The sequence below is a fragment of the Tympanuchus pallidicinctus genome, unplaced genomic scaffold (genome assembly GCF_026119805.1).
Source record: "Tympanuchus pallidicinctus isolate F22 unplaced genomic scaffold, pur_lepc_1.0 scaffold1, whole genome shotgun sequence".
Classification (NCBI taxonomy): domain Eukaryota; kingdom Metazoa; phylum Chordata; class Aves; order Galliformes; family Phasianidae; genus Tympanuchus; species Tympanuchus pallidicinctus.
The window spans coordinates 6,776,899-6,797,229 of record NW_026294618.1 but is presented as its reverse complement, the minus strand read 5'-3'; the positions used below and the strand labels follow the sequence as shown (position 1 = coordinate 6,797,229).

General features: G+C 44.6%; 3 protein-coding genes across 7 annotated transcripts in view; 1 reads left to right on the top strand and 2 right to left on the bottom strand.

Moving 5' to 3' along the window:
- The window catches only part of FKBP1B (FKBP prolyl isomerase 1B), a 46,130-nt gene extending 40,673 nt beyond the window's left edge, over positions 1-5,457 (top strand). For both annotated transcript variants that reach the window (XM_052689123.1, XM_052689115.1), the window contains 2 exons: positions 1,622-1,734; positions 4,749-5,457. In XM_052689123.1, coding sequence (XP_052545083.1) covers positions 1,622-1,734; positions 4,749-4,877 — 242 coding nt within the window. In that variant the 3' untranslated portion in view covers positions 4,878-5,457. The remainder of the gene's footprint in view (positions 1-1,621; positions 1,735-4,748) is intronic.
- Positions 5,458-10,060: 4,603 nt separating this feature from the next.
- Positions 10,061-13,227, bottom strand: SF3B6 (splicing factor 3b subunit 6). The gene is made up of 4 exons (XM_052689102.1): positions 13,071-13,227; positions 12,801-12,919; positions 10,651-10,789; positions 10,061-10,173 (listed from the first exon to the last, which is right to left on the bottom strand). Exons 1-4 carry the CDS (start codon positions 13,098-13,100, stop codon positions 10,084-10,086), a joined length of 378 nt encoding a protein of 125 aa, XP_052545062.1. The 5' UTR covers positions 13,101-13,227; the 3' UTR covers positions 10,061-10,083.
- A 571-nt stretch (positions 13,228-13,798) lies between these two features.
- Positions 13,799-20,331, bottom strand: part of ITSN2 (intersectin 2) — an 87,316-nt gene continuing 80,783 nt past the window's right edge. Inside the window, exons 1-7 of one of the 4 annotated variants that reach the window (XM_052687961.1) lie at positions 18,517-18,997; positions 17,602-17,752; positions 17,222-17,364; positions 16,364-16,631; positions 15,619-15,831; positions 14,755-14,951; positions 13,799-14,168 (exon numbers count right to left, since the gene is read on the bottom strand). In XM_052687961.1, the coding sequence (XP_052543921.1) occupies positions 13,977-14,168; positions 14,755-14,951; positions 15,619-15,831; positions 16,364-16,631; positions 17,222-17,359 (1,008 nt within the window). In that variant the 5' untranslated portion in view covers positions 17,360-17,364; positions 17,602-17,752; positions 18,517-18,997 and the 3' untranslated portion in view covers positions 13,799-13,976. Of the gene's footprint in view, positions 14,169-14,754; positions 14,952-15,618; positions 15,832-16,363; positions 16,632-17,221; positions 17,365-17,601; positions 17,753-18,485; positions 18,999-20,331 lie in introns of those variants that run through there. The other 3 variants (XM_052687969.1, XM_052687954.1, XM_052687999.1) reach the window with 3 other exon arrangements.

The following is a 20,331-nucleotide window of genomic DNA, read 5'->3' as shown; positions in this document are numbered from 1 at the left end:
TTTTCTGTCAAAGCTGTGCTTTATAAAATTGTTTGCAACTGGAAACCGTCTCAAATATAAGCTTATTCACAAGCATTTCTTTTTACAGCACCTTGAACAGTAGAGTCATGGTATGTGTCCAAAAAACTCTGGCATTACATTACAAAGAAAGTAATTATTTTCATATGGAAATATCCACCCAGCCTTGCAATATTCAGAATGTAATTGGAAAAAGCAATTCTCAGTTACTCTTAGGGTTAAAATTATAATAAAATCCCTTTAACATCTTTATTAATGACATCGATGAGGGAATTGAGTGCACCCTCAGCAAGTTTGCTGATGACACCAAGCTGAGTGGTGCGGTTGATACGGTGGAAGGAAGGGATGCCATTCAGAGGGACCTCGACAGGCTGGAGGGCTGGGCTCGAGTGAACCTAATGAGGTTCAACACGGCAAAGTGCAAGGTTTTTCATTTGGGCCGGAAGAACCCCAGGCACCCGTACAGGCTGGGAGGAGTGGTCCTTGAGAGCAGCTCGGCAGAGAAGGACCTCGGGGTCCTGATGGACGAGAGACTGAACATGAGCCAGCAGTGCGCTCTGGCAGCTCGAAAGGCAGATGGGATCCTGGGCTCCATCAGGAGAGGGGTGGTCAGCAGGGACAGGGAGGTGATTGTCCCTCTCTACTCGGCTCTTGTGAGGCCCCACCTGGAGTACTGTGTCCAGGTGTGGAGCCCTCAGTACAAGAAAGACATGGAGATTTTGGAAAGGGTCCAGAGGAGGGCGACTAAGATGATCAGGGGGCTGGAGCACCTCCCCTATGAGGACAGGCTGAGGGAGTTGGGCTTGTTCAGCCCGGAGAAGAGAAGGCTGCGGGGTGACCTCATTGCAGCCTATCAATACCTGAAGGGAACCTACACCCAGGAGGGGAGTAAACTCTTCAAAAGGGCTGACAACAGCAGGACTAGGGGAAATGGATCCAAGTTGAAGGAGGGAAGATTTAAGTTGGATGTTAGGGGGAAGTTCTTCACAAGGAGAGTAGTTAGGCCCTGGAACGGGCTGCCCAGGGAGGTTGTGGATGCCCCGTCCTTGGACGTGTTCAAGGCCAGGTTGGACAGGGTCCTGGGCAACCTGATCTGAATGTGTGTGTTTGGTGGCCCTGCTAGGCAGGGGGGTTGGAACTGCATGATCCTTGAGGTCCCTTCCAACCCGGGTGATTCTGTGATTCTGTGATTCTGTCCTTGAAAAAATAATGAGAATATCTCAGGGTATAGAGCTCTGTGAAAGCTTATCCATCTGCTGTAGAACCTGTGCATGCATACATATGTTGAAACACTGTTGTGTTCATCAACATGTAAGGTGTTCCTGTGACTGTCTTGAAGGACAAGGGAAGGAAATACCACTTCTAATGACTCCTGTTGGCAGAGAGTTGGTTTAACAACCACTGGACAATAACTTGTGGTGGTGATGGTCCTGCACATCAGCCCTCACCCCACACAGATGTTTTTTCTCTGTTCCCTTTCACCATTTTAAAGTGAAAATGGAAATAAACAGTTGATGTAACCAAGACATTAATTTTTCACTTCTTTCCCAGCACTTAAATTTAGATGTAGCTTGGATTGAAACTGTGTCTCTTCTTTTGGCAGGAATGCTACAGAATGGAAAGAAGTTTGATTCCTCCAGAGACAGAAACAAACCTTTCAGGTTCAAGATTGGCAGGCAAGAAGTCATTAAAGGATTTGAAGAAGGTGTTATACAGGTACAAAGACATGATTCTGGCTCAATTTCCAACTGGGTGAAAGATGTGTCAGGGCTTAGTGTTCAGTGCAGTGTTAACAAGACCACGTGGAAATCACAGTGTCAAATCCTGAGTGGTTTTCTTAATGGTACTAAGTTGCTCCAGTGAAAGTTTAGATTGGATACTAGGAAAAATGCATTCATGAAAAAGAAGGTCAAGAATTGGAACAGGCTGCAGTGGTGGAGTCCTCATCCCAGGAAATATTTAAGAGATGCGGACATGGCACTAAAGGGCCATGATTCAGTGATGGGGCTCAGTAGGTGGGGTTGATGGTTGGACTTGATCTTGAAGGTCTTCTCTAACCTGGATAATTCTGTTATTCTGTTCTGTGAAAGCATGGTCTGTTCAAGAGCAGAATTTCCTGTAGTCCTCCACTAGCTGACTAAGACACCTCCTGCTCACAAGGCTTTACATGAAGTGTGCATTTGAGAAAGGAGAGGCAAGATCTTCTTGCCAGGTGTCAATGTGTATATAAGTCTTGCTTCTTCCAGGGCTAACTACCTCACATAAACCACAGTGGCCTCTAAACTGATCCAGGTGGCAGTATTTTATGAAGTGGCCTCTATTCAGCTACTCAATAAAAGGCCAAGCTGTCGTTTTTGACAACATCTACGACTGTGCTGCAGATTTTGACCCCTACTGAGTAGGGCACCATACTGCACTGTTAAACTTTTATGACTTCAGTACTCCCAGCTACAAAACTTAACAGTCAGCAAGCAGCCATAAGACATGAAAAAAGAAACTGCCCTCCATTAATTACGGCTTGAGTGCCAGCACAGTAAAACTCTGAAAGAGCCACACAGAGCAACTCCATGCTGTCTCTGCAGTGTTTTGTCTGCAGTGCTTGTGAGGACCTACAGTGTGAGGAGTGCAGTCAGGGTGCTGAAGTGCGAAAGTTACTCCATTTCTGATTTCTGGGGCTCATAATAAGAGGAAATTGCTCAAATGTTATTGACAGGAACAAATTCTTACACTTCAATACAGAGAGGGAAAGAATGCAAAATGAGAAGCAATCCAGTGATGAATGATGCAGCCAGGCTCGTTTGAGAGGAAAGGAAAAGAACGTGGTTTCCAGCTCCACAAGAAAGCAACACAAGCACATCCTTCTCTCCAAGCTGAGAAGGAACAGGTCCATCTGAGGAATCCTAGAGTCTGAAAAATATCCACCTTCTGCTCTAACATCTAGGGGGCACTCTTTATTATTTGCTTTGCCTATGGAGGGCTCAGGGCCCCTATATGCTTGAAATGCAGAATTGGCGGACTGCATAGAGAAGAACAACAAAATGGTTTCAATAGAGCCAGCAGCAGGACTCTTTGCAAATATTTCCATGATTTTTCATCCACCTGTTGTCATATGACAAGGAGCCCTACAAAGAGAAGGAACCCAAAAGTGCATTTAAGTTCAGTTGGGATTGCTTTTATCCTAGTCAGAAACCAGTGCAGGAAAAGCTCTGTAAACAAGCTCTGGGTGAATCGGTTTTATCTGTGCCTTGAACACACTCACCAACCCCTGTCTCTTAATTACTGTGGCCTAACTCCATTCCAGCAGTGTGGCCACACGCTGCCCTCCTGCTCCTCCTAGTGGATCGCTGCGTTAGACTTGTGGCTGTCTCCTTCCACCTCAGAGTTTTTGAGAGTTAGGGGTGTGTGACTGACACAAGGCACATGGAAAAAGGCAATTCACTACGTCGAGCATTTCAATTTTCCAGACCTTGGTTTAATGCCTGTGAGATGGCAGCAGCATCTGCTTTTCTGTGCTCAATTTCTGACAGCTCGAGGTTGCCCCATGCCTAAGATCCATGGATGATGTACCAGCTATCTTACTGGCAGGGACCCACCAGAGCACCAGAGACCAGTGTCAAACCTTGCAAAGACCAAGGAAGTTATTTGCTCTCACACCTTCATCTGCATTCTACGAATGCACCCTGAGTGTTGGGGAGGTTGGTGGCCCTGTCTGTGCACTGGGGTTGGAGCTTCGTGATCCTTGGGATCCCTTCCAACCCAAGACATTCTGTGATTCTGTGAATGTGGGAAAGTTACATTCCCATTTTTCTTCTACCTAGAATGACTGAAGCTCTAGCTTTAGCATATTTCATAGAAACAGAAAACGAAATTCAGCAGGAGAAACTGGGTAATATGTAGTTTGGTCCAATCCTGGGAAAAACATCTGAATTAACCTCACTGCATAAAGTCAGGGATTGTTTCTTGGCCAGTGAATAGCTGGTCACCAGTATAGTGCACAAAAGTCACAGCTGTACCCCAGAGCAGAACAGAATTTTCAATCTTGATGCTGCAAATCTTGGTGAGAACTTTCACCTCTAAAGCTAATCTGGTGTGAGAGAGCTCAGCACTTCTGTCTGTCCCAGGGATGAGACAGAACAAGCTGTGCATGAGCATCTGTCCTTGGGCTTCAGTCTAGGGAAACCTTTCTTAATTAGGACTGCATCAGTCCAGCAGCAGAAAGTCGGGTGCCTCTTAACATTTGTGTTTGGTCAGTAGCTTTGAAGTCATCGATGACGGTGACTGAAGAAGCAAAAACCACTGCTGGACATTTTTAAGAATCTGAATCAAATGGTATCTCTGTGCTGATTTGTCATGAACACAGAGCTCTGATCCTACCTGTTACTAAGTCTTTTCCATAACTCCTGCTGATGGTGTTTTATGTATCCTGCACTCCACAGAACTCACACCTCATGCAACTGACTCCAGGGTAAGCAGTATAGATCACAGTGTGCCTTGGAAAGACTTCCGTTGCTCCCAGGCTGGCTCTAGCAATTTAAAGAGAAGCCAGAGGAGCTAGGCAATGAATGTGAGTTGTTTGTAACAGCTTCAGCTTTCTTGAAGAGCAAAAAGATGAATTTGACCATCGTGAATATCCTCGGTTCTGTAAATCTGCCATGTAGTGCTCTGTTCTGTCTTCCTGCTAATACTGTGTTTTATCTTGTCTTTTTCCTTTTCCACCATCCAAAAACCAGATGAGCTTAGGACAAAGAGCAAAGCTGACTTGCACACCTGAGATGGCCTACGGAGCCACGGGCCACCCCGGGGTCATCCCTCCCAATGCCACGCTCCTCTTTGACGTGGAGCTTCTCAGGTTGGAGTGAGTCTTCTTGGGGGAGCTGGCTGGAGGCACCTCTCCATAACCATCCCTTCTTTCTCACCCTCCCAGCAGCGGGGGAAATCTTCACTGGAATCCTAATCTTCCTGCTCAAGCTGTCATATCAGTAGCATTTGCCGTTAGGTTTCTTAAGCCTTTCTTTCTCCTTTCTTCTTAGACTTTGTGGTGTCCATATTTGCCTTTCATTGGAAGCTTTGCTTTGGGAAAAAATGTCTACCGTTGTAACATTCTCAAGTTGTACATTTTATTTAATCTGCATGTGATGAGAATTCACAGTGATGATTGAAAATATATATAAATATAAATATATATATATATTCCTTATTGAAAAACCACTGCCTTACTGTACACTTAAACCAAGAAAATTAAAAAAAAAAACAAAACAAAACACAAAAGGTGCTCAAAAACTCCAGTGTACGCCTTGTACATGAACGGGCATTAGCCAAACAGAGTTACCTGCGCTGCCACTTTTCTCAACTTGTACGTTCTGCTTGCTGCTGTTTTAAAGAATACTGTCTCATTTAAGAATTAAGTATATATGTAAACAATAAAACCTTGATACTTTACAGTTTGTGTTTTCTTTTTTTCCTGCTTTCCATTGGCCACTGCAATTCTTTTTAGTGAATGAGAAGTTCTTCAGACAGACATGAAGGTTGAGGGAACTGGGCTTGTTTAGCTTGGAGAAGAGAAGGCTACAGGGAGACCTCATTGTGGCCTTCCTGTACTTGAAGGGAGCATAGAAACAGGAGGGGGAACGGCTGTTTGTGAGGGTGGATGGTGACAGGACAAGGGGGAATGGTTTTAAACTGAGACATGAGAGGTTTAGGTTGGATCTTAGGAGGAAGTTTTTCCCCCAGAGGGTGGTGAGGCACTGGCACAGGTTGCCCAAGGAGGCTGTGGATGCCCCATCCCTGCAGGCATTCAAGGCCAGGCTGGATGTGGCTCTGGGCAGCCTGGGCTGCTGGTTGGTGACCTGCACACAGCAGGGGGTTGGAACTACGTGATCATTGTGGTCCTTTGCAACTCAGCCCATTCTGTGATTCTATGAAATGTTCACCTGTTTTCTTGATAATTATTTATCTTCCTACACAAAAATATGCATAATTCCATGTATTGCTTCTCTTATAGATTGCACAGGGAAAGATGTCCAGGAGCACACACATAGGTGCTGCTGGGACAGAGGTTTCCTGACTCCCCATCTGCCCTGCACTGCCGGTGGCCCCTGACTTCTGGGCCAAATTTGGCTGTTGAAGAGAAGGAAATCGGTGTTTCTCAGAGTCACAGTGCTGATCCCATGCTATGCTTTACAACAGTAAATCTAGCATACAAATTTCTGCTGGAGCTCAGGTAGGCTAAACAAGGGCAGAATTGTGTGCATCCAGCTCACAAAGCCAATCTGAACCTGGGGGCACCAGTACAGGAGAGATCTAAAGCTGTTGGGGCACATCCAGAGGAGGACCACTGAGATGATCAGAGGGCTGAAGCACCTCTCCTGTGAAGAAGGGCTGAAGGAGTTGGGCTTGTTTAGCTTGGAGAAGGCTCTAGGGAGACCTCATTGCGGCCTTCCAGTACTTGAAAGAAGCTTGTAAACTACTTGCATCATTTTCAACTACAGGATTTTTTGAGGTGAGTATCTGAAACAGTTGCTCTGTTTTCTTGTGTGAGTTTCTGTAAGGAAAACACAGCTCTCGTGGGAAGATGGACTGCAAAGCCACATAGTGAGGGCACTCCTAGAGATAAGAGGACAAAAGCAGGACAGCCCATCTGACCAGCAGGGACCACAGATCTCTTTTCTTTCTCTAGGCGGTCATCCCAACCACAAAGCTGCCTTTTAGTTTGTTAATTCAAAAGCAGATAACCCCCTCCCTCTTGCAGGTTATTATTCACTGAAAATTGGTAAACTTTTTTCTTGCTCCTCTCTCCTTCTAGCAAACAAAGGAGAAAGCCCTTTTTCAGTGGAAATTCGGGGTCTCTGCAGCAGCTGGGTTACAGATCCGAGTTTCACTGAGAGGTTTCATTTAGGATATTCATTTAGGATACAGGCCTTTCTCAAATGCCTCAAAAGCATACAGTGACAAGAAGAATGAATTGGTCCAGCCAATACTGCTGTTTGCACGAGAGCTGGGGCATCGCTCTGCACTTCTGCTGGGTTTCTGACCATGAGCGCTGCATCCCTGCTGGGCTGTAAGAGCTGATCACAGCCCTGTCATCTCCATCCAAAGAGCTGCTGTGCACTTACCTTTCCCATTGCCCTCAGCTGTGCAAGCCTGCCATTAGGAGTCTGTAAAACCCTTATTACAGCTGCTTGATGAAGCTCTCTCCCTCATCACTCTCTCCCTTCAGAGACCTTTGTTGGAAGCCGAGATTATTACATCTTTCATGCCAAATTCATTTAAAAAAATGTGAAAGGAAAACTAATTGTGCTTTGTGATACTTAGGGAAATTAAGTCTTCAAGGAAATGTAATCTCCAGCTCTTCATTTGACTGCAAATGTGTTAATTTATTTAATTGTATCATCGATCAACACAGTACATACAATTATTGCCACTATATAATGGATTAGAAAAAAATTTGCTGTTGCCGCCTGTGTAATCAGATCTGCTCTTGTTACTGATTTCTAAACAGTATAGCTGGGAAAAAAAATGACCTTCCAGGCTTAATTTCATGCCCTACTTCCTGAAAAATTAAATGGAAAGTGAGCAGACACAAAAATCAGCACAGATGCAGACTGCAAGGCTGGTAACATCTGCCTTATTTGCTGCCCCTTCTGCCATTCATATAACTGAACTCATTTCCTCGTCCTTTGATAGTACATTTCAAACAAAATCTTGAGCAGACCTCATCAAAACAATCCTCTGGGCATTCGGTTTCCATTCTCTCTGTCTTACAGGTACAAATTATTATTTCATTTTCCACGTATAGGGACATTGAAAGCCCCAAACAGACTCTAGAAGGAAAAGTATGAAATGGAATATTTAATGAAAGGCAGCAGCTGAGCACTTGGGGATATCAAAAGCTGCTGATGTTGAGGATTCATTGAAGGAATTTTTATTAATCTTATTACCCTCTAGAATTGCTTTTTATATGTATTTTTCAAACAGCACCAAATCCTCATCAAAGCAGACACTACAGAGTAGGCAACATGCTGTCTGCTATTGACAGATGGAATGCAGTATTTGCACATGATTTTAAACGAGGCAGACAGAACACGGCTCCATTATTAGCACTTCAGTGGGTTGTTACCAGCGTTTATCATTATTTATTAAAGCATCAATCCAGTTCTTGTTACAGCCAAGAGCCATCTGAACACCCAACAGCTTGTGTAAAGAGCATGTTCATGTGTCTCCCTCCAGCCTTTACAGAGCTGTGGCAGGTCACTTGGAAGTCTCCCATGAGATTTCATTCATTTAAACATTTTAAGGCAAGCTGGTTTTGCCTGAACAACTTAGACTTGTGTTAACCTCATGGGCTGGACCTCTTCACCAGGTTGACACAGGAGAAGTAACCAATTGTACAAGTATAAAACAGATGAAACAGATCACTGTCCCTGTGCATTTGAACATGCACGTCGATGGGAGAAGCAGGAGAGGGCTGAGCAAGTCAGAAAGCCACCCACACTGGCAGCAGGGATTTAGAATGAATCTCAGGCTGGCTTGGGTTGGCAGATTGGCAGGGACCTGAAAGCCCATCCAGTCGCAGGGCCCCCTCCAATGAATGCTGATATTTTGAGAAATAATTAAAAATCGGATTTTTTTTTTCCTCTACTGGCTACTGCAAGTTTTCCACTCAGCATGAACTTCATTACAGTCACAGTTCAGGTATCTAAAATTACTGCCAGCATCTATTGCCTTGCTTTGGTCCTGTGTTCTCTACGTAATATTGAAGACATTAGCTTCATTCCTGTTGCTTCAGTTCAGTGCAAATCTGGTACACTTCCAAATCTCTTCCAGCATCCTCAGCCGTACAGCAGTGAGAGCTGTCAGGAGGAGCTCTTAGCACTGGGCATGAGGTATCTTGACAGAAGTCACCTGAACAGTTGAATTACTTCACATGGCCCCTCATTTTCTATTTGCAGAGGAATCTCCATTATAAATATAGCTTTGCTTCCAGCAAACAGCAGCCGAATAGGTTAAACCTCCTTGTTTTGGTTTCAGCTGGAACACAAGTGATCTCTCCACGGTGTCTGGTATGATGCTGTGTTTTTGTTCTAGGAGAAAAACAACACTGATAACATGCTGATGTTTACAGTCACTGTTAAGCAGCGTTGTACAGAGCCAAAGCCCTTCTCAGTGAAGGGCCTGAGGAGCTGGGAGGGAACAGAGCAAGGACAACTAACTGAAACCAGCCACAAGGATATTCCATAGCCTGGAACATCATACAGATGGAGTTCTGAAGGGGGTGGGAGTTTGTCTTGCTCTCTGCTGCTGTTCAGAAGGCTAGCTGGGCCTTGGTTGGCAGGTGATGGACAACTGCTTGTGGATTTGTTATATACATGTATATGCATATATTTGTCATAACTATCACCCTTTTCTGCAGCTTAGCGTGTAGTTTTATCTCAATCCATGAGTTCTACTTTCTTTTTTTCCTTTTTCATTCTCTCTGTCATTCACTGGGAAGCAGGGGGTGAGGAAACAACTGGTGCTCAGCCACCTGCTGGGTTAAACCACAACACTCCATCAAATATTTCCAGGAAGAAAAAGAAACAATGAGTTGTATACAACATGTAAGAATGAAGAAGAATCAAACCACAAGCAAAAAAGCAGGGAGGGTCCTGTTTACTTGCATTTAATCAATTTCTGGAAGCAGCCAGTGAAATTCAGAGATAGTTCATAGAGCCCTTGAAACTCTTCTGCATCATCAGCTGGCTACCATGTTTAAAGTCAGCTCTGGAGGCTGGGGAGCAGCAGGCCAGAACTGCTCCACTTATGTGGTCCCATCTTCCGAAAGCCTGCCCCAAACAGGACTGTGGTTACACAGCACTTACCCATCCAAGCCCTTACAACACAGGAAGTCGTGTCCCTTCAGGGGATTTTACCTTAAAACAGATATTCTGATGTTTCACATCTATTCAGTTGATCTAAAGATTCAAATTACAGCCTGCTAAAAACAGTAAGTTATACTTCAGTGGGAATCCTTACTTAGTTTCAAAACACAGCGGCAGATCTGGAGAACAGTTTTTAAAACACATCAGTTTATTTTGGTGGGTCTGTATTTATTCCATATTTTTCTTTGAGCAGCTTAAGCTGTTCCTCTTTCTTCTTTGTGTCCATCTTTTGGAATGCCTGTAATTAAGGGAAATAATAATACGCATGAGAAGCAAAACTGCATCTTAAGGTATGTTATTTCCTATAAACTGCAACTAACTTCTCATTGTGAATGACATCGACATCACATGCAAACAGCACTGCTTAATTCTCAACCTCAGAGAACTCCACCAGACTCTGGGCCTCATCAGGCAGAACATCAAGGATTTACAGACTTTTTCCTGTTAAGCAAATCTCAAAGCCCTCTGTCACAGTTTGGCCCCTTTTACCTCTACTCACCAGAAGCACAGCTTCCACATCCCTAGTCCAAAGGCTGTGGTGATTTATGCACACGAATCACACTGAAGATGAAATCCTAGCCGTTTATCCAATCCATTCTCTCTATCAATTTGGAATTATTTCTTAAAAGCATCCAACCATTTTCTCACACTGATTTATTTTTTTTTAATGCTGAACATCTTCAAAGGTAACAATAAGAAAACCGAGAGCACTTACCCTGTTTGCATTGTAGTACAAAACGACAAGGTATCTGTTGCACACATTGAATCCTGACAGATGATCACAAGCATTTTTGGCATCAAAGATGTCTTCATAAACCACATAGGCTGTTCCTCTTGTTTCTGGAGTGTTTCCACTGCAGAGCAAATGTTAACAAGCATTAATATCAAACTCGATGCACAAGACTCAATTAATATTCAGCACTGAGACAGAATACTGTTCTCAGCACAACACAACTACACTGATGCATGCTGCTTCAGCTGCACGACCATCACTCATCAGACCATCAATTCAATTTCCTTTGCCTGAGGAGCAGGAGACACGTCTGGGCACATCACTCTAACCAGCTCTGAGCTTGCACAGAGCTTATTACAGAGCTTACACAGCCACGAGATCTCAGCTAAAAGCCAACTTAGGAATCACAACAACCCTTTCTTAGGAGCTGACTTATAAATAAACTCCAATAAACAACATCACACACGTCTACGTCATGGTGTGTATGCAAACAAAAAGGATAAAATTGCACAGAGAAGGAGAAGAATTACAAAGGGAGTTTCACAAAGGGAGCTCAGACCAATGCTGGGGAAGAAAGGATTGAGCGCAGCCCTGCTGAAAAAGACCTGGGGGTACAGGTGGATGGCAGCTGGCCATGAGCCAGCACTGTGCCCTCACAATCCAGAAAACCAACTGCACCCTGGGCTGCACCAAAAGCAGCATGGCCAGCATGGCGTGGGAGGTGATCCTGCCCCTCTGCTCTGTGCTGTGAGGCCTCAGCTGGAGCACTGCATCCAAACGTGGTGTGTCTTACCTACTCTTTTTCATATTAATTCTCTTCTGTCAGCGTATGTCAATGAGTGAAAATCCCAGCTATTTAGCCAAGCAAAAGGATTATGTTCTCTCTCGTTCTTTTAACCCTTGCCCAGTCCCTTTTGTTGTTCTTCTCTGTATTAATAAGACCCCACCAGCTGCACGTTCCAACACAGCATGCAGGAGCACACCCCACTACTCCCCTCTGTTCATGTTTACTGGGAGTAACTCTACACAGAAAACTCACTTTGTTCTTTGCACTGAGCCATCGCTTTTTTTCACTACAGCACTGGCCAAAACAAGCACTTGGATCTGGGGTGGAGTTTGATCTTTTTAGCTGTTATCATATCTATGCCCCACAGAATTGAAGTGATGAACATTACGGGTTCATTACCCACCCCAACCTAAGAGCACGGGGAAACAGAGCAACAAAAACAGCAAGGACACATTCAGCTCTCAGCCAGTCACCAACCTGTGAAATCAGAGATGCCACAAGTTATTTTGCCAACATCTGGATAAGGGCAGTGTGAAGAAAACCATATCGTATCTACCCTACATTTAACTTCTTTTCAAGTATTAAAAGATGAGCACCAAATCTTATTGCTCCTCCCTTCCAAAATATTTCTCTCAACTTGAAAAAAAAAAAAATCATCATCTTGTATGAATGCCAATACTCCAGCCAATCTTACTGCAGCTCTCAACAGCTAATCCTAAGTCCTCAGTCAACTCTTTCTGCCTGAAACTTAGAACACGGCATTAACCAGATGAAATTACAGTTAGATCCATGGCACGACACTCAAGACAACAAGGAACATCAGAGCTCAGGTCATCAATATTTGAAAGAACTAAAGGGAATAGGCTAGGATTTGGCACAGACAAGTACAGCCTCAGCTGAGCTGCATAGCAAGGTGTGCAGTATTTTCTGCACCCATCAGTGGTACCATACCTGTTTCGTCATTAGTTCTTTATCTAATACTCATTGAGCAGAAGTGATTGCCCTCAAACCTTGCTTTTCATATTTTTTACCTTTACTTAAAATAAAAGGTTAGTTCATTTAAGGTTTAAGTCCTTATTTTTCCCCACTTACCTACATTCAGACCAGGCTTAAACAACGTTCCTACCAACATTCCTACCAGCACTGTTCTGCTTACCAACAAACTGACACACAAGAGAAACACAACCACATGCTCCTTTAGCACACAGGGATGCTGCTAAAGCACACTCAGCTTTTTCAGCTATTAAAACCAGTTGTTCCCACTGTAATAGGCATACTGACACATGACAGCCATCCCAAAGCCTTGGGATAAGTTAAGTCCTCAAAGAAAACTGAAATTACTTACACCCTGATTTGCCGAATAGGTCCGTATTTCCCAAAAATATCATACATCTCCTCCGCGGTGATTTTATAAGGCAGGTTCCTGATGTATAGGATCCGATTGACTTCCGGTGGCAGCCGAATCTAAAGCAGAAACAACAGACGTTGTTGTTACACACAGAACTCACTTCAAACCTTGAATGCTACAGCCTACCTACTACATCTCAGGCCTACTGCCCATCAGCTATAGAATTTACGTGGTTTTACCAGGCTAGAACCCGGTAAGAGCACTCACATTGGCTCGTTTGGCCGCTTGCATCGCCATGGCGCCGGGATAACGGAGGGGCCTCGGGCCTGGGAGAGAAACGACAGCAGGCAGCGGTCCTCCAGCAGCGGTCCTCCGACGCCACAACTCTCCTCACCGGAAGACCCGGATGCTATCCCAGGTTGCACCGCGCGCGCTCACCGGAAGTGCCGCCGCGCTACTTCGCGTAATTGCGTGCCTCTAGCCCCGCCCGCCGCCCTGCCGCCCTTCCCGCCTCCGGTGCGCTGAGGGAAGCGGTGCTGGCAGCCATTTTGTTCAGGTGGGGCTTGGCTCGGGCCTGCTGAGGTGTAGGAATTGTGCGGCTTGGAAAGCTGTGGGCAAACAGAAATGAACCCAAAAGTTTGAGTGGAGATAGACGTGTGGTGGTTTTCATAGAATCACAGAATGGCCAGGGTTGGTAGGAGGGACCTCAAGGATCACGGATCTCCAACCCCCCCATCACAGTCAGGGCCACCAACCTCCACATTTGATATCAGACCAGGCTGCCCAGGGCCCCATCCAACTTGGCCTTGAACACCTCCAGGGATGGATGGGGCATCCACAGCCTCTCTGGGCAGCTGTTCCAGCACCTCACCACTCTCATAGGAAAGAACTTCCCCCCGACATCCAGCCTAAATCTTCCCTCCTTCAACTTAAAACGATTTCCCCTTGTCCTGCTGTTATCTGTTTTCCTGTGTAAAGATGTCATACGCTGTATCTGCAGTGTGAATTGCTTTTTTTATTCACATATCCTGTAAGGCTTTGCTTTGGCCCTCATTTTTTTGCGTCTTCCACAATAAATCATTTCCAGTTTGGAAGCAGAAATAGCAGAAACTCAGCTTTTAAGGCATCCATAGTGCTCCTACCCGTAAAGCAACTACAGCAGAGGGCCTTTCTTTACGGTGATTTCAGTGGCATTTCAATAACAATTTTGCCAATGTTCTTGTTTTCTTCCATTTTCCTGTGTGCCTCCACAATCTCATGCAGAGGGTAAACGCTGTCAACAAGTGGCTGGAGATGCGGAGAGGCTCCTTCAGAGAAATAGGGCAGCACATTTTCTATGAAGGCTTTCACCAGCTGCTCCTTATACTGCAGAAAAATAAAGCATTTTTGAAATCATTTTCTAGTCATTCACATTCACTGAACAGTCTCTGAAGACAGCATACAAAATGTATACAATTCTCAGACATTTCTCGTGGACAGCATCTATCCTGAAGTGCCTTTTATAGTCATAACTGAATTTCCCACATAAAGTGATTTTCTTTTGGTAATTTCTGGACTTGAAATTAACTTGGTCTCTGCTTTGAGGAGTGTGGCTGCAGATGACCTGATGGAGGTTCTTCTCTTTCTCTCCCCCAGACTTGATCAAGTCATCTGATTACCTGAGTTTTATTTCTTAGAACAAATCTTTTAGAATTATGGTAGTCATTAAGAATGTTAAAAAGTCCCGAGTATTCCCAATGCATTCCTCTGGTGTACTGCTTACTGGAAGGATGCACTTCACAGAGGTAGAAAAAGGAAACTAACGTAATTTTGCAATGTTTTCTAAAGTTAGTACTAACAATTCAACCTGGTACTCTTTTTTTCTGCTTTAGAGCTGATATCAAAAGAAAACTTTCAAAACTGTCACAAATTTAAGATTAAACTATATACAGCATTGATAGTCATTACTTGCCTCCTTGTCTCGTGATCTTAATAGACTTGTGTGGATGCTCCCTCTTTTGGAAAGCAGCCTTGCAAGCAGATCTCCATGAACTTCACCTCCACTCAGTAGTCCATAAATAACCCACCGGCCATCAGTTCTCAAGCAGCTGAGATTCTTCTCCCAGTAAGAGCCACCAACACAATCTAAAATAATATCTACTCCAGAACCTCAAGTAGAAACAGAAAGAAAAAAAAAAAAGAAACAGCAATACCATTGAGTTGTATTAAAGGCAGAATAATCTCAAGCAAGCAAAAGTAAAACATTATTCTCTTTAAGTACAGAATTATTCTTGCAGGTATTACTTAAATCCTGGGAAATGAACTGGCACAAAGATTTGTAAAGAATCCTAGCATGAGGCACAAAACCAAATCATTACAGATACACACACGTGTCAGAAAGTGTCTCAAATGCTTTTAAAAACCCTAATTTTTCCTAACTGTAAGATAACAAAGTTTTGTGCACATATTCAAACAAGTGCAAGGATTTGCTCCTACATTTCACTGTAGGAGCAACAATAATGTTGGCACCATTTTTATACTGCCAATGAACATAAAGCCAAAGGGACCCATGTGCAAAACAGCCCAGATAAACTAAGGAAAGATACATTCTTGGCCTGAACAGAATGTTATGCTACCCGTAGTAACTCACGAGTAGTAAAGCAGATTTAATACCACTGGATTCCCAACCTCTTTAGCACCAAAGGGAGCATGGAAGATTTGCATGCTTCTTTTTGAAAAGATGGTGGAAACTCCCAGTTGAAATTGAGTGTATGTGCATATGCTTTAGAAGATACACACTTTTTCTTAACTGTGTCTTTCACTCACAGGTTCTTACCTTGGGTGAAGGCCAAGACCTTTTCGCTAAAGTCTTCCTTCTTGTAGTTGAACCCTGCAGCTGCTCCAGCGTTTGTTGTTGCTTCCAGTTTCTCCTGAGTTCCTGCTGTCACGATGGGAATAGCATTTGCCAGTCTCACCAGCTGAATGGCTGCCATCCCAACCCCGCTAGCTCCAGCGTGGATCAACACTGTTTCCCCTTTCTGTATTTTACCTGAAGGAGGATGTAAAGGAAACGATTACCCTTTGGGGATTATCTGGGAAGTAAAACATGATCAAAGTGGCAAAAACTGAACAGATAAAAATAGTGAAATCTTAAAGAGATACCCTTATTCACCGAGTCCTATTTACAACTTCATGTCCTTTATTAAAGCAGCAAATCCAGAATGAACACAACTCCTGGTGTACTAACAGGATTCCATTCTACTGACTTCAGTGAACTGCTGCCAACAGAAAACTCACTGAATGTGAATATTGAGCAGTGGAGAAATTCCTCAAGTTTTGGGTAACATTAAGGATTGGTTCTCCTGAAGTCAGCAGAGTATGTTGTGACTGGACAGATGTGGTCAGGATTTCAGAATGTGAGTTCATACCTTATTCTGACCAGATAGGTAAGATGTGAATGGTGTGACAGAGAAAACAGTTTGAAGGCAGACAGCATTCAGGTGGAGGCAACAATCAGAGGATTTAACAGCAGAAATCAAGGTGAACTGTTTTGACAGGATAGAGTCGCAAGTACAGCTCACCTACAAAATGCAGCAGCTGAAAAGCTGTTAACCAAGCCTCAGGAATGGCTGCAGCCTGAACAAATGTAATGTCTTTGGGAACTGGCATCAGCTGGCCTTCAGGTACTGTAACATATTCAGCCTGGCCGCCTCCAGAGAGCAGAGCCATCACTGCATCGCCAATCTTCCACCGCCCAGTGCAGCCAGGTCCGAGCCCAGCCACACTCCCAGCTGCTTCTAAGCCTAAAATATCACTTGCTCCCTTGGGGGGAGGATACTTCCCTCTCCTCTAAAACAAAACAAAAGAGAGGGTAGGGAAGGAAAAGCCATACATCAGTGAGTGTAACAACCTGTGGTATTTTATTTGCATACCTCCTATCTGCACGCCTTTTTATTTTACCCTGATTTTGGACTGTGCAAAGGTTTCAGTAATTTAAGGACCTTCCATCCTTTGGCAACACTCCCTTTTCCCTAGTAAGTATATTTGATTCTTAAAACTGTGCAAGTATCATTTGCTGCAAGCTCCCTACGTCCACACCAATCCATACTGGGAATGGCTTTCAGTTCCTGATCATCGTTTTCTGCTCAAATTAGGGAATGGTCTAAGCATCCAGAAAGACTGGAGCTCTCATTTTACATCTTTTTTTGAAAGACAGCTGCTTTTCCATGTCTCCATGTATTGCAGGGACCAAAATAAAAGCATTCACCTACTCAATCAACACCTCTTCTTTCAGCCCTATGAGCATTTCCTTAGAAGACTCCCATCCACATGCTCACCAAGGCCAATCTCTCTTAACTCTTCTGATTTGTCAGGACTACAAATGGAGACTTGAAAAGTTGGTGTTTTCAGGTGCATAAACCCACTTAACATACACGTACCTGGAGTAAATCAGCCCTATTCAGAGCACTGGCAGAGACTTTCACAAGAACTTCTCCTTCTCTTGGATGTGGTTTCATCACTTCTTTCACGTAGAGATTTTCTGGGCCTCCTGGGCAATCAAAGTGGGCTGCCAGCATCTTCCCTAAAAACCAATCATGTCAAAGTCAGCATGAATGCAGGCATACTGCATAGGTGGAACATCTCTGCGATCTCTGCGATTAGTACAGCTAAACTCCTACACCTCTGGAAGGCAGAGACATGGGCTGAAGTGCAGATGGACAACACAGACTGTGAAGCAGTTTGAAGGTGAAAGAGCTGCCTGAGAAATGGTGAGTTAGCATGACTGAAGGCTAAGAGATGCTTTGAAAACCTTCCTTGCCTCCCTTAGCAGGTGATTCCTGACTGCTGCGTGCTGGAGTCACTCCTGTAAAGGGTCCCACTATTGCAGAACCTTTCAGGTAACTCTTCAAAGCTTCTGGTTTTGCCACCAGCAGTGTTGAGATGGGCTGAGATGTCAAGCCTGTTTCCACCTGGAAAATCAAACTGGAGTAATCATCCTTCTGGGTACTGAGTGGAAGCACAAGAGGAAAGAATGGGAAAATCTCTGTTATTTCCTGTACTTTGCAGCATATAAATGCAATATAGAACTGCTGCACAAATGTGTGTGCAGGATGCACTGCAAGGTTGACCCTCTTCAGGTAAGCAGAGCTGCGTGATGGAGCTGCATGCCCTCTGCAAAGTCAATTGCTTTACATGATCTGCACAAAATGTTTAAGTGCGTACTTAAACATTTGTTGTAAGGCTGGAAATGTGGAACGATAAAAACACCTTAAAGCCCAGGAATGTAATTCCCCACAGGGTGGTGCTGTGTGGCTGCTTTATGGTGAGTTGAAAACTGCTACTAATTATTGGCATACAGTGTAACTTTAAGGCTTCTTGTTCTGAGACTGGCTGGTTTTTTGGTTTTTTTACTCTCAGCTAAACCAGTCAATCCAGTCTGTCAACATTTGTCTATCAGCACAGAAAGGTAGTGGGAAGCCCACTGGATAGCACCCTATACACATTTCTCCCCTCTAACCCTGTTCCACTACAAGCAATTAAAAATCAGATGGTAAAGAAGTTTTCAATCCCTCTTCTGACAGTCCACCAAACCCATTTTTATGAATGCTCTGTTGCTGGAAGCAACACCAAAATATGCATGTATATAGGTTTTAAAAAGTGTTAGCAATGATATGAATACCCACGTTGCTTTCAAATGCTTACAAGTGGAGAACCAAGTTTCCAAGCACAGTACCTTCAAAAGATCAGATGTGCCAGCGGTGGCCTGAAGCAGCAGTTTGAGGGTGCGTGGTTCCTGGCCGTGTCTTGTGAGCCACCTTTTCCTCCAAGGAAGAGAAGTTGCGCAATGGGAACTGTCACTGGGAGCAGTCAGGTCTGGTTCCCTCCTCCCAGGCTCTGCCTTTGCAGTCAGCTGTTCCCCAGCAAGACAAGGGGTGCATTCAGAAGAGGTCGTGTTTTACTTGGAGGGAAAGACCTGAACTCAGTCAGAAATCAGCACATCTCACTGCTATTTCTTCTCATAGATACGCTTTGTTCCATGGATCGAGGCAGAAATCTGCTTTTCCCTTTGACATCGACCTTGAGATTTCACGCACGCCCCCAGCGTGCAGGGAGGTTTGGTTTGGTGCCTTTACCCGGCTGCCCTTCATTGATTGGCTGGTTGTGTGCGCTCGGAGCTTCCTGAGCGAAGCATTTAAATGCGCTTTGGATTTCTGAACTCTGAATAGCACAGGCTGGATTTACTCACACTGTGTTAAAGGTGCATGAGCTGTGACCGCCCTTAATGCTAATTAGATCTGTCGCTGCTTCCTATGAGACTGCAGCCCTCAGAGCTCGCTGGCTCGTGTCCATCCACCCACTGCATTTCTCCCTGCTGGTTCAGCCACCTTATCTCACCCCTTTGCTGAGCTTTGCCATTTCCCACAGTGGGAGGTGCCTCAGGTTATGCCTTTATCCACATCCCACCTACCAGCTCCTGATTACGTGGGAGTTATCAGGAAATAAAACTGCCATTTCCGAGTATTTAGATACGGTATCAATTTTCATATGTCTGTCTGTGTGTGGGGTTCTTTTGTGAGTTTCTTTTTGTACTGATTTTAATATTTTGGGATTTGGACACTTTGAAACTAAAAAAATTTAGAAACAAATGTAGCAAAAAATTCTTTGAATCATAGAATCATAGAATGGCCTGGGTTGCAAAGGCCCACAATGCTCATCCAGTCCCAACCCCCTGCTGTGTGCAGGTCACCAACCAGCAGCCCAGGCTGCCCAGAGCCACATCCAGCCTGGCCTTGAATGCCTGCAGGGATGGGGCATCCACAGCCTCCTTGGGCAACCTGTGCCAGTGCCTCACCACCCTCTGGGGGAAAAACTTCCTCCTAAGATCCAACCTAACCCCCCCCCGTCTCAGTTTAAAACCATTCCCCCTTGTCCTATCACTACCTACATGTGTTTATTTTCACATGACTCCAAGAGCTATAGATTATTTGCTTCTGCAGATGAGAAGATCATGGGACCTGGTTTTCTTGAGCCTGTTCTTCACCTGGTGGTAAGGCAGAGCATCAGTTGTCTTCTGTACAGTTCAGGAACTGTGGAGATGTGGCATTGAGGGACATGGTGGGACAGGTTGCAGTTGGACTATCACAGAATCACACACAGAATCACAGAATCACCCGGGTTGGAAGGGACCTCAAGGATCATGTAGTTCCAACCCCCCTGCCTAGCAGGGCCACCAAACATACACATTCAGATCAGGTTGCCCAGGACCCCGTCCAACCTGGCCTTGAACACGTCCAAGGACAGGGCATCCACAACCTCCCTGGGCAGCCCGTTCCAGGGCCTAACCACTCTCCTTGTGAAGAACTTCCCCCTAACATCCAACCTAAATCTTCCCTCCCTCAACTTGGATCCATGATCCACTAGATGATCTTAGTGTCCTTTCCCACCTGAACGATTCTTCAATTCAATGGTTCTAGCCTGGTAGCAATGTTGTCCCTCCTCCTGAGTCTTCACAGAACTTCCCAATCCACTGTAGATTAAAGTATTTCTA

Excerpts from the sequence above, each read along its gene's own strand:
- SF3B6 (XM_052689102.1), bottom strand. The coding sequence starts at position 13,100 with ATGGCGATGCAAGCGGCCAAACGAGCCAAT. Across the intron at positions 12,920-13,070 it reads AAGCGGCCAAACGAGCCAAT|ATTCGGCTGCCACCGGAAGT; the intron begins GTGAGTGCTCTT and ends TTTCTGCTTTAG. Across the intron at positions 10,790-12,800 it reads CCTATTCGGCAAATCAGGGT|TGGAAACACTCCAGAAACAA; the intron begins GTAAGTAATTTC and ends TTTGCTCTGCAG.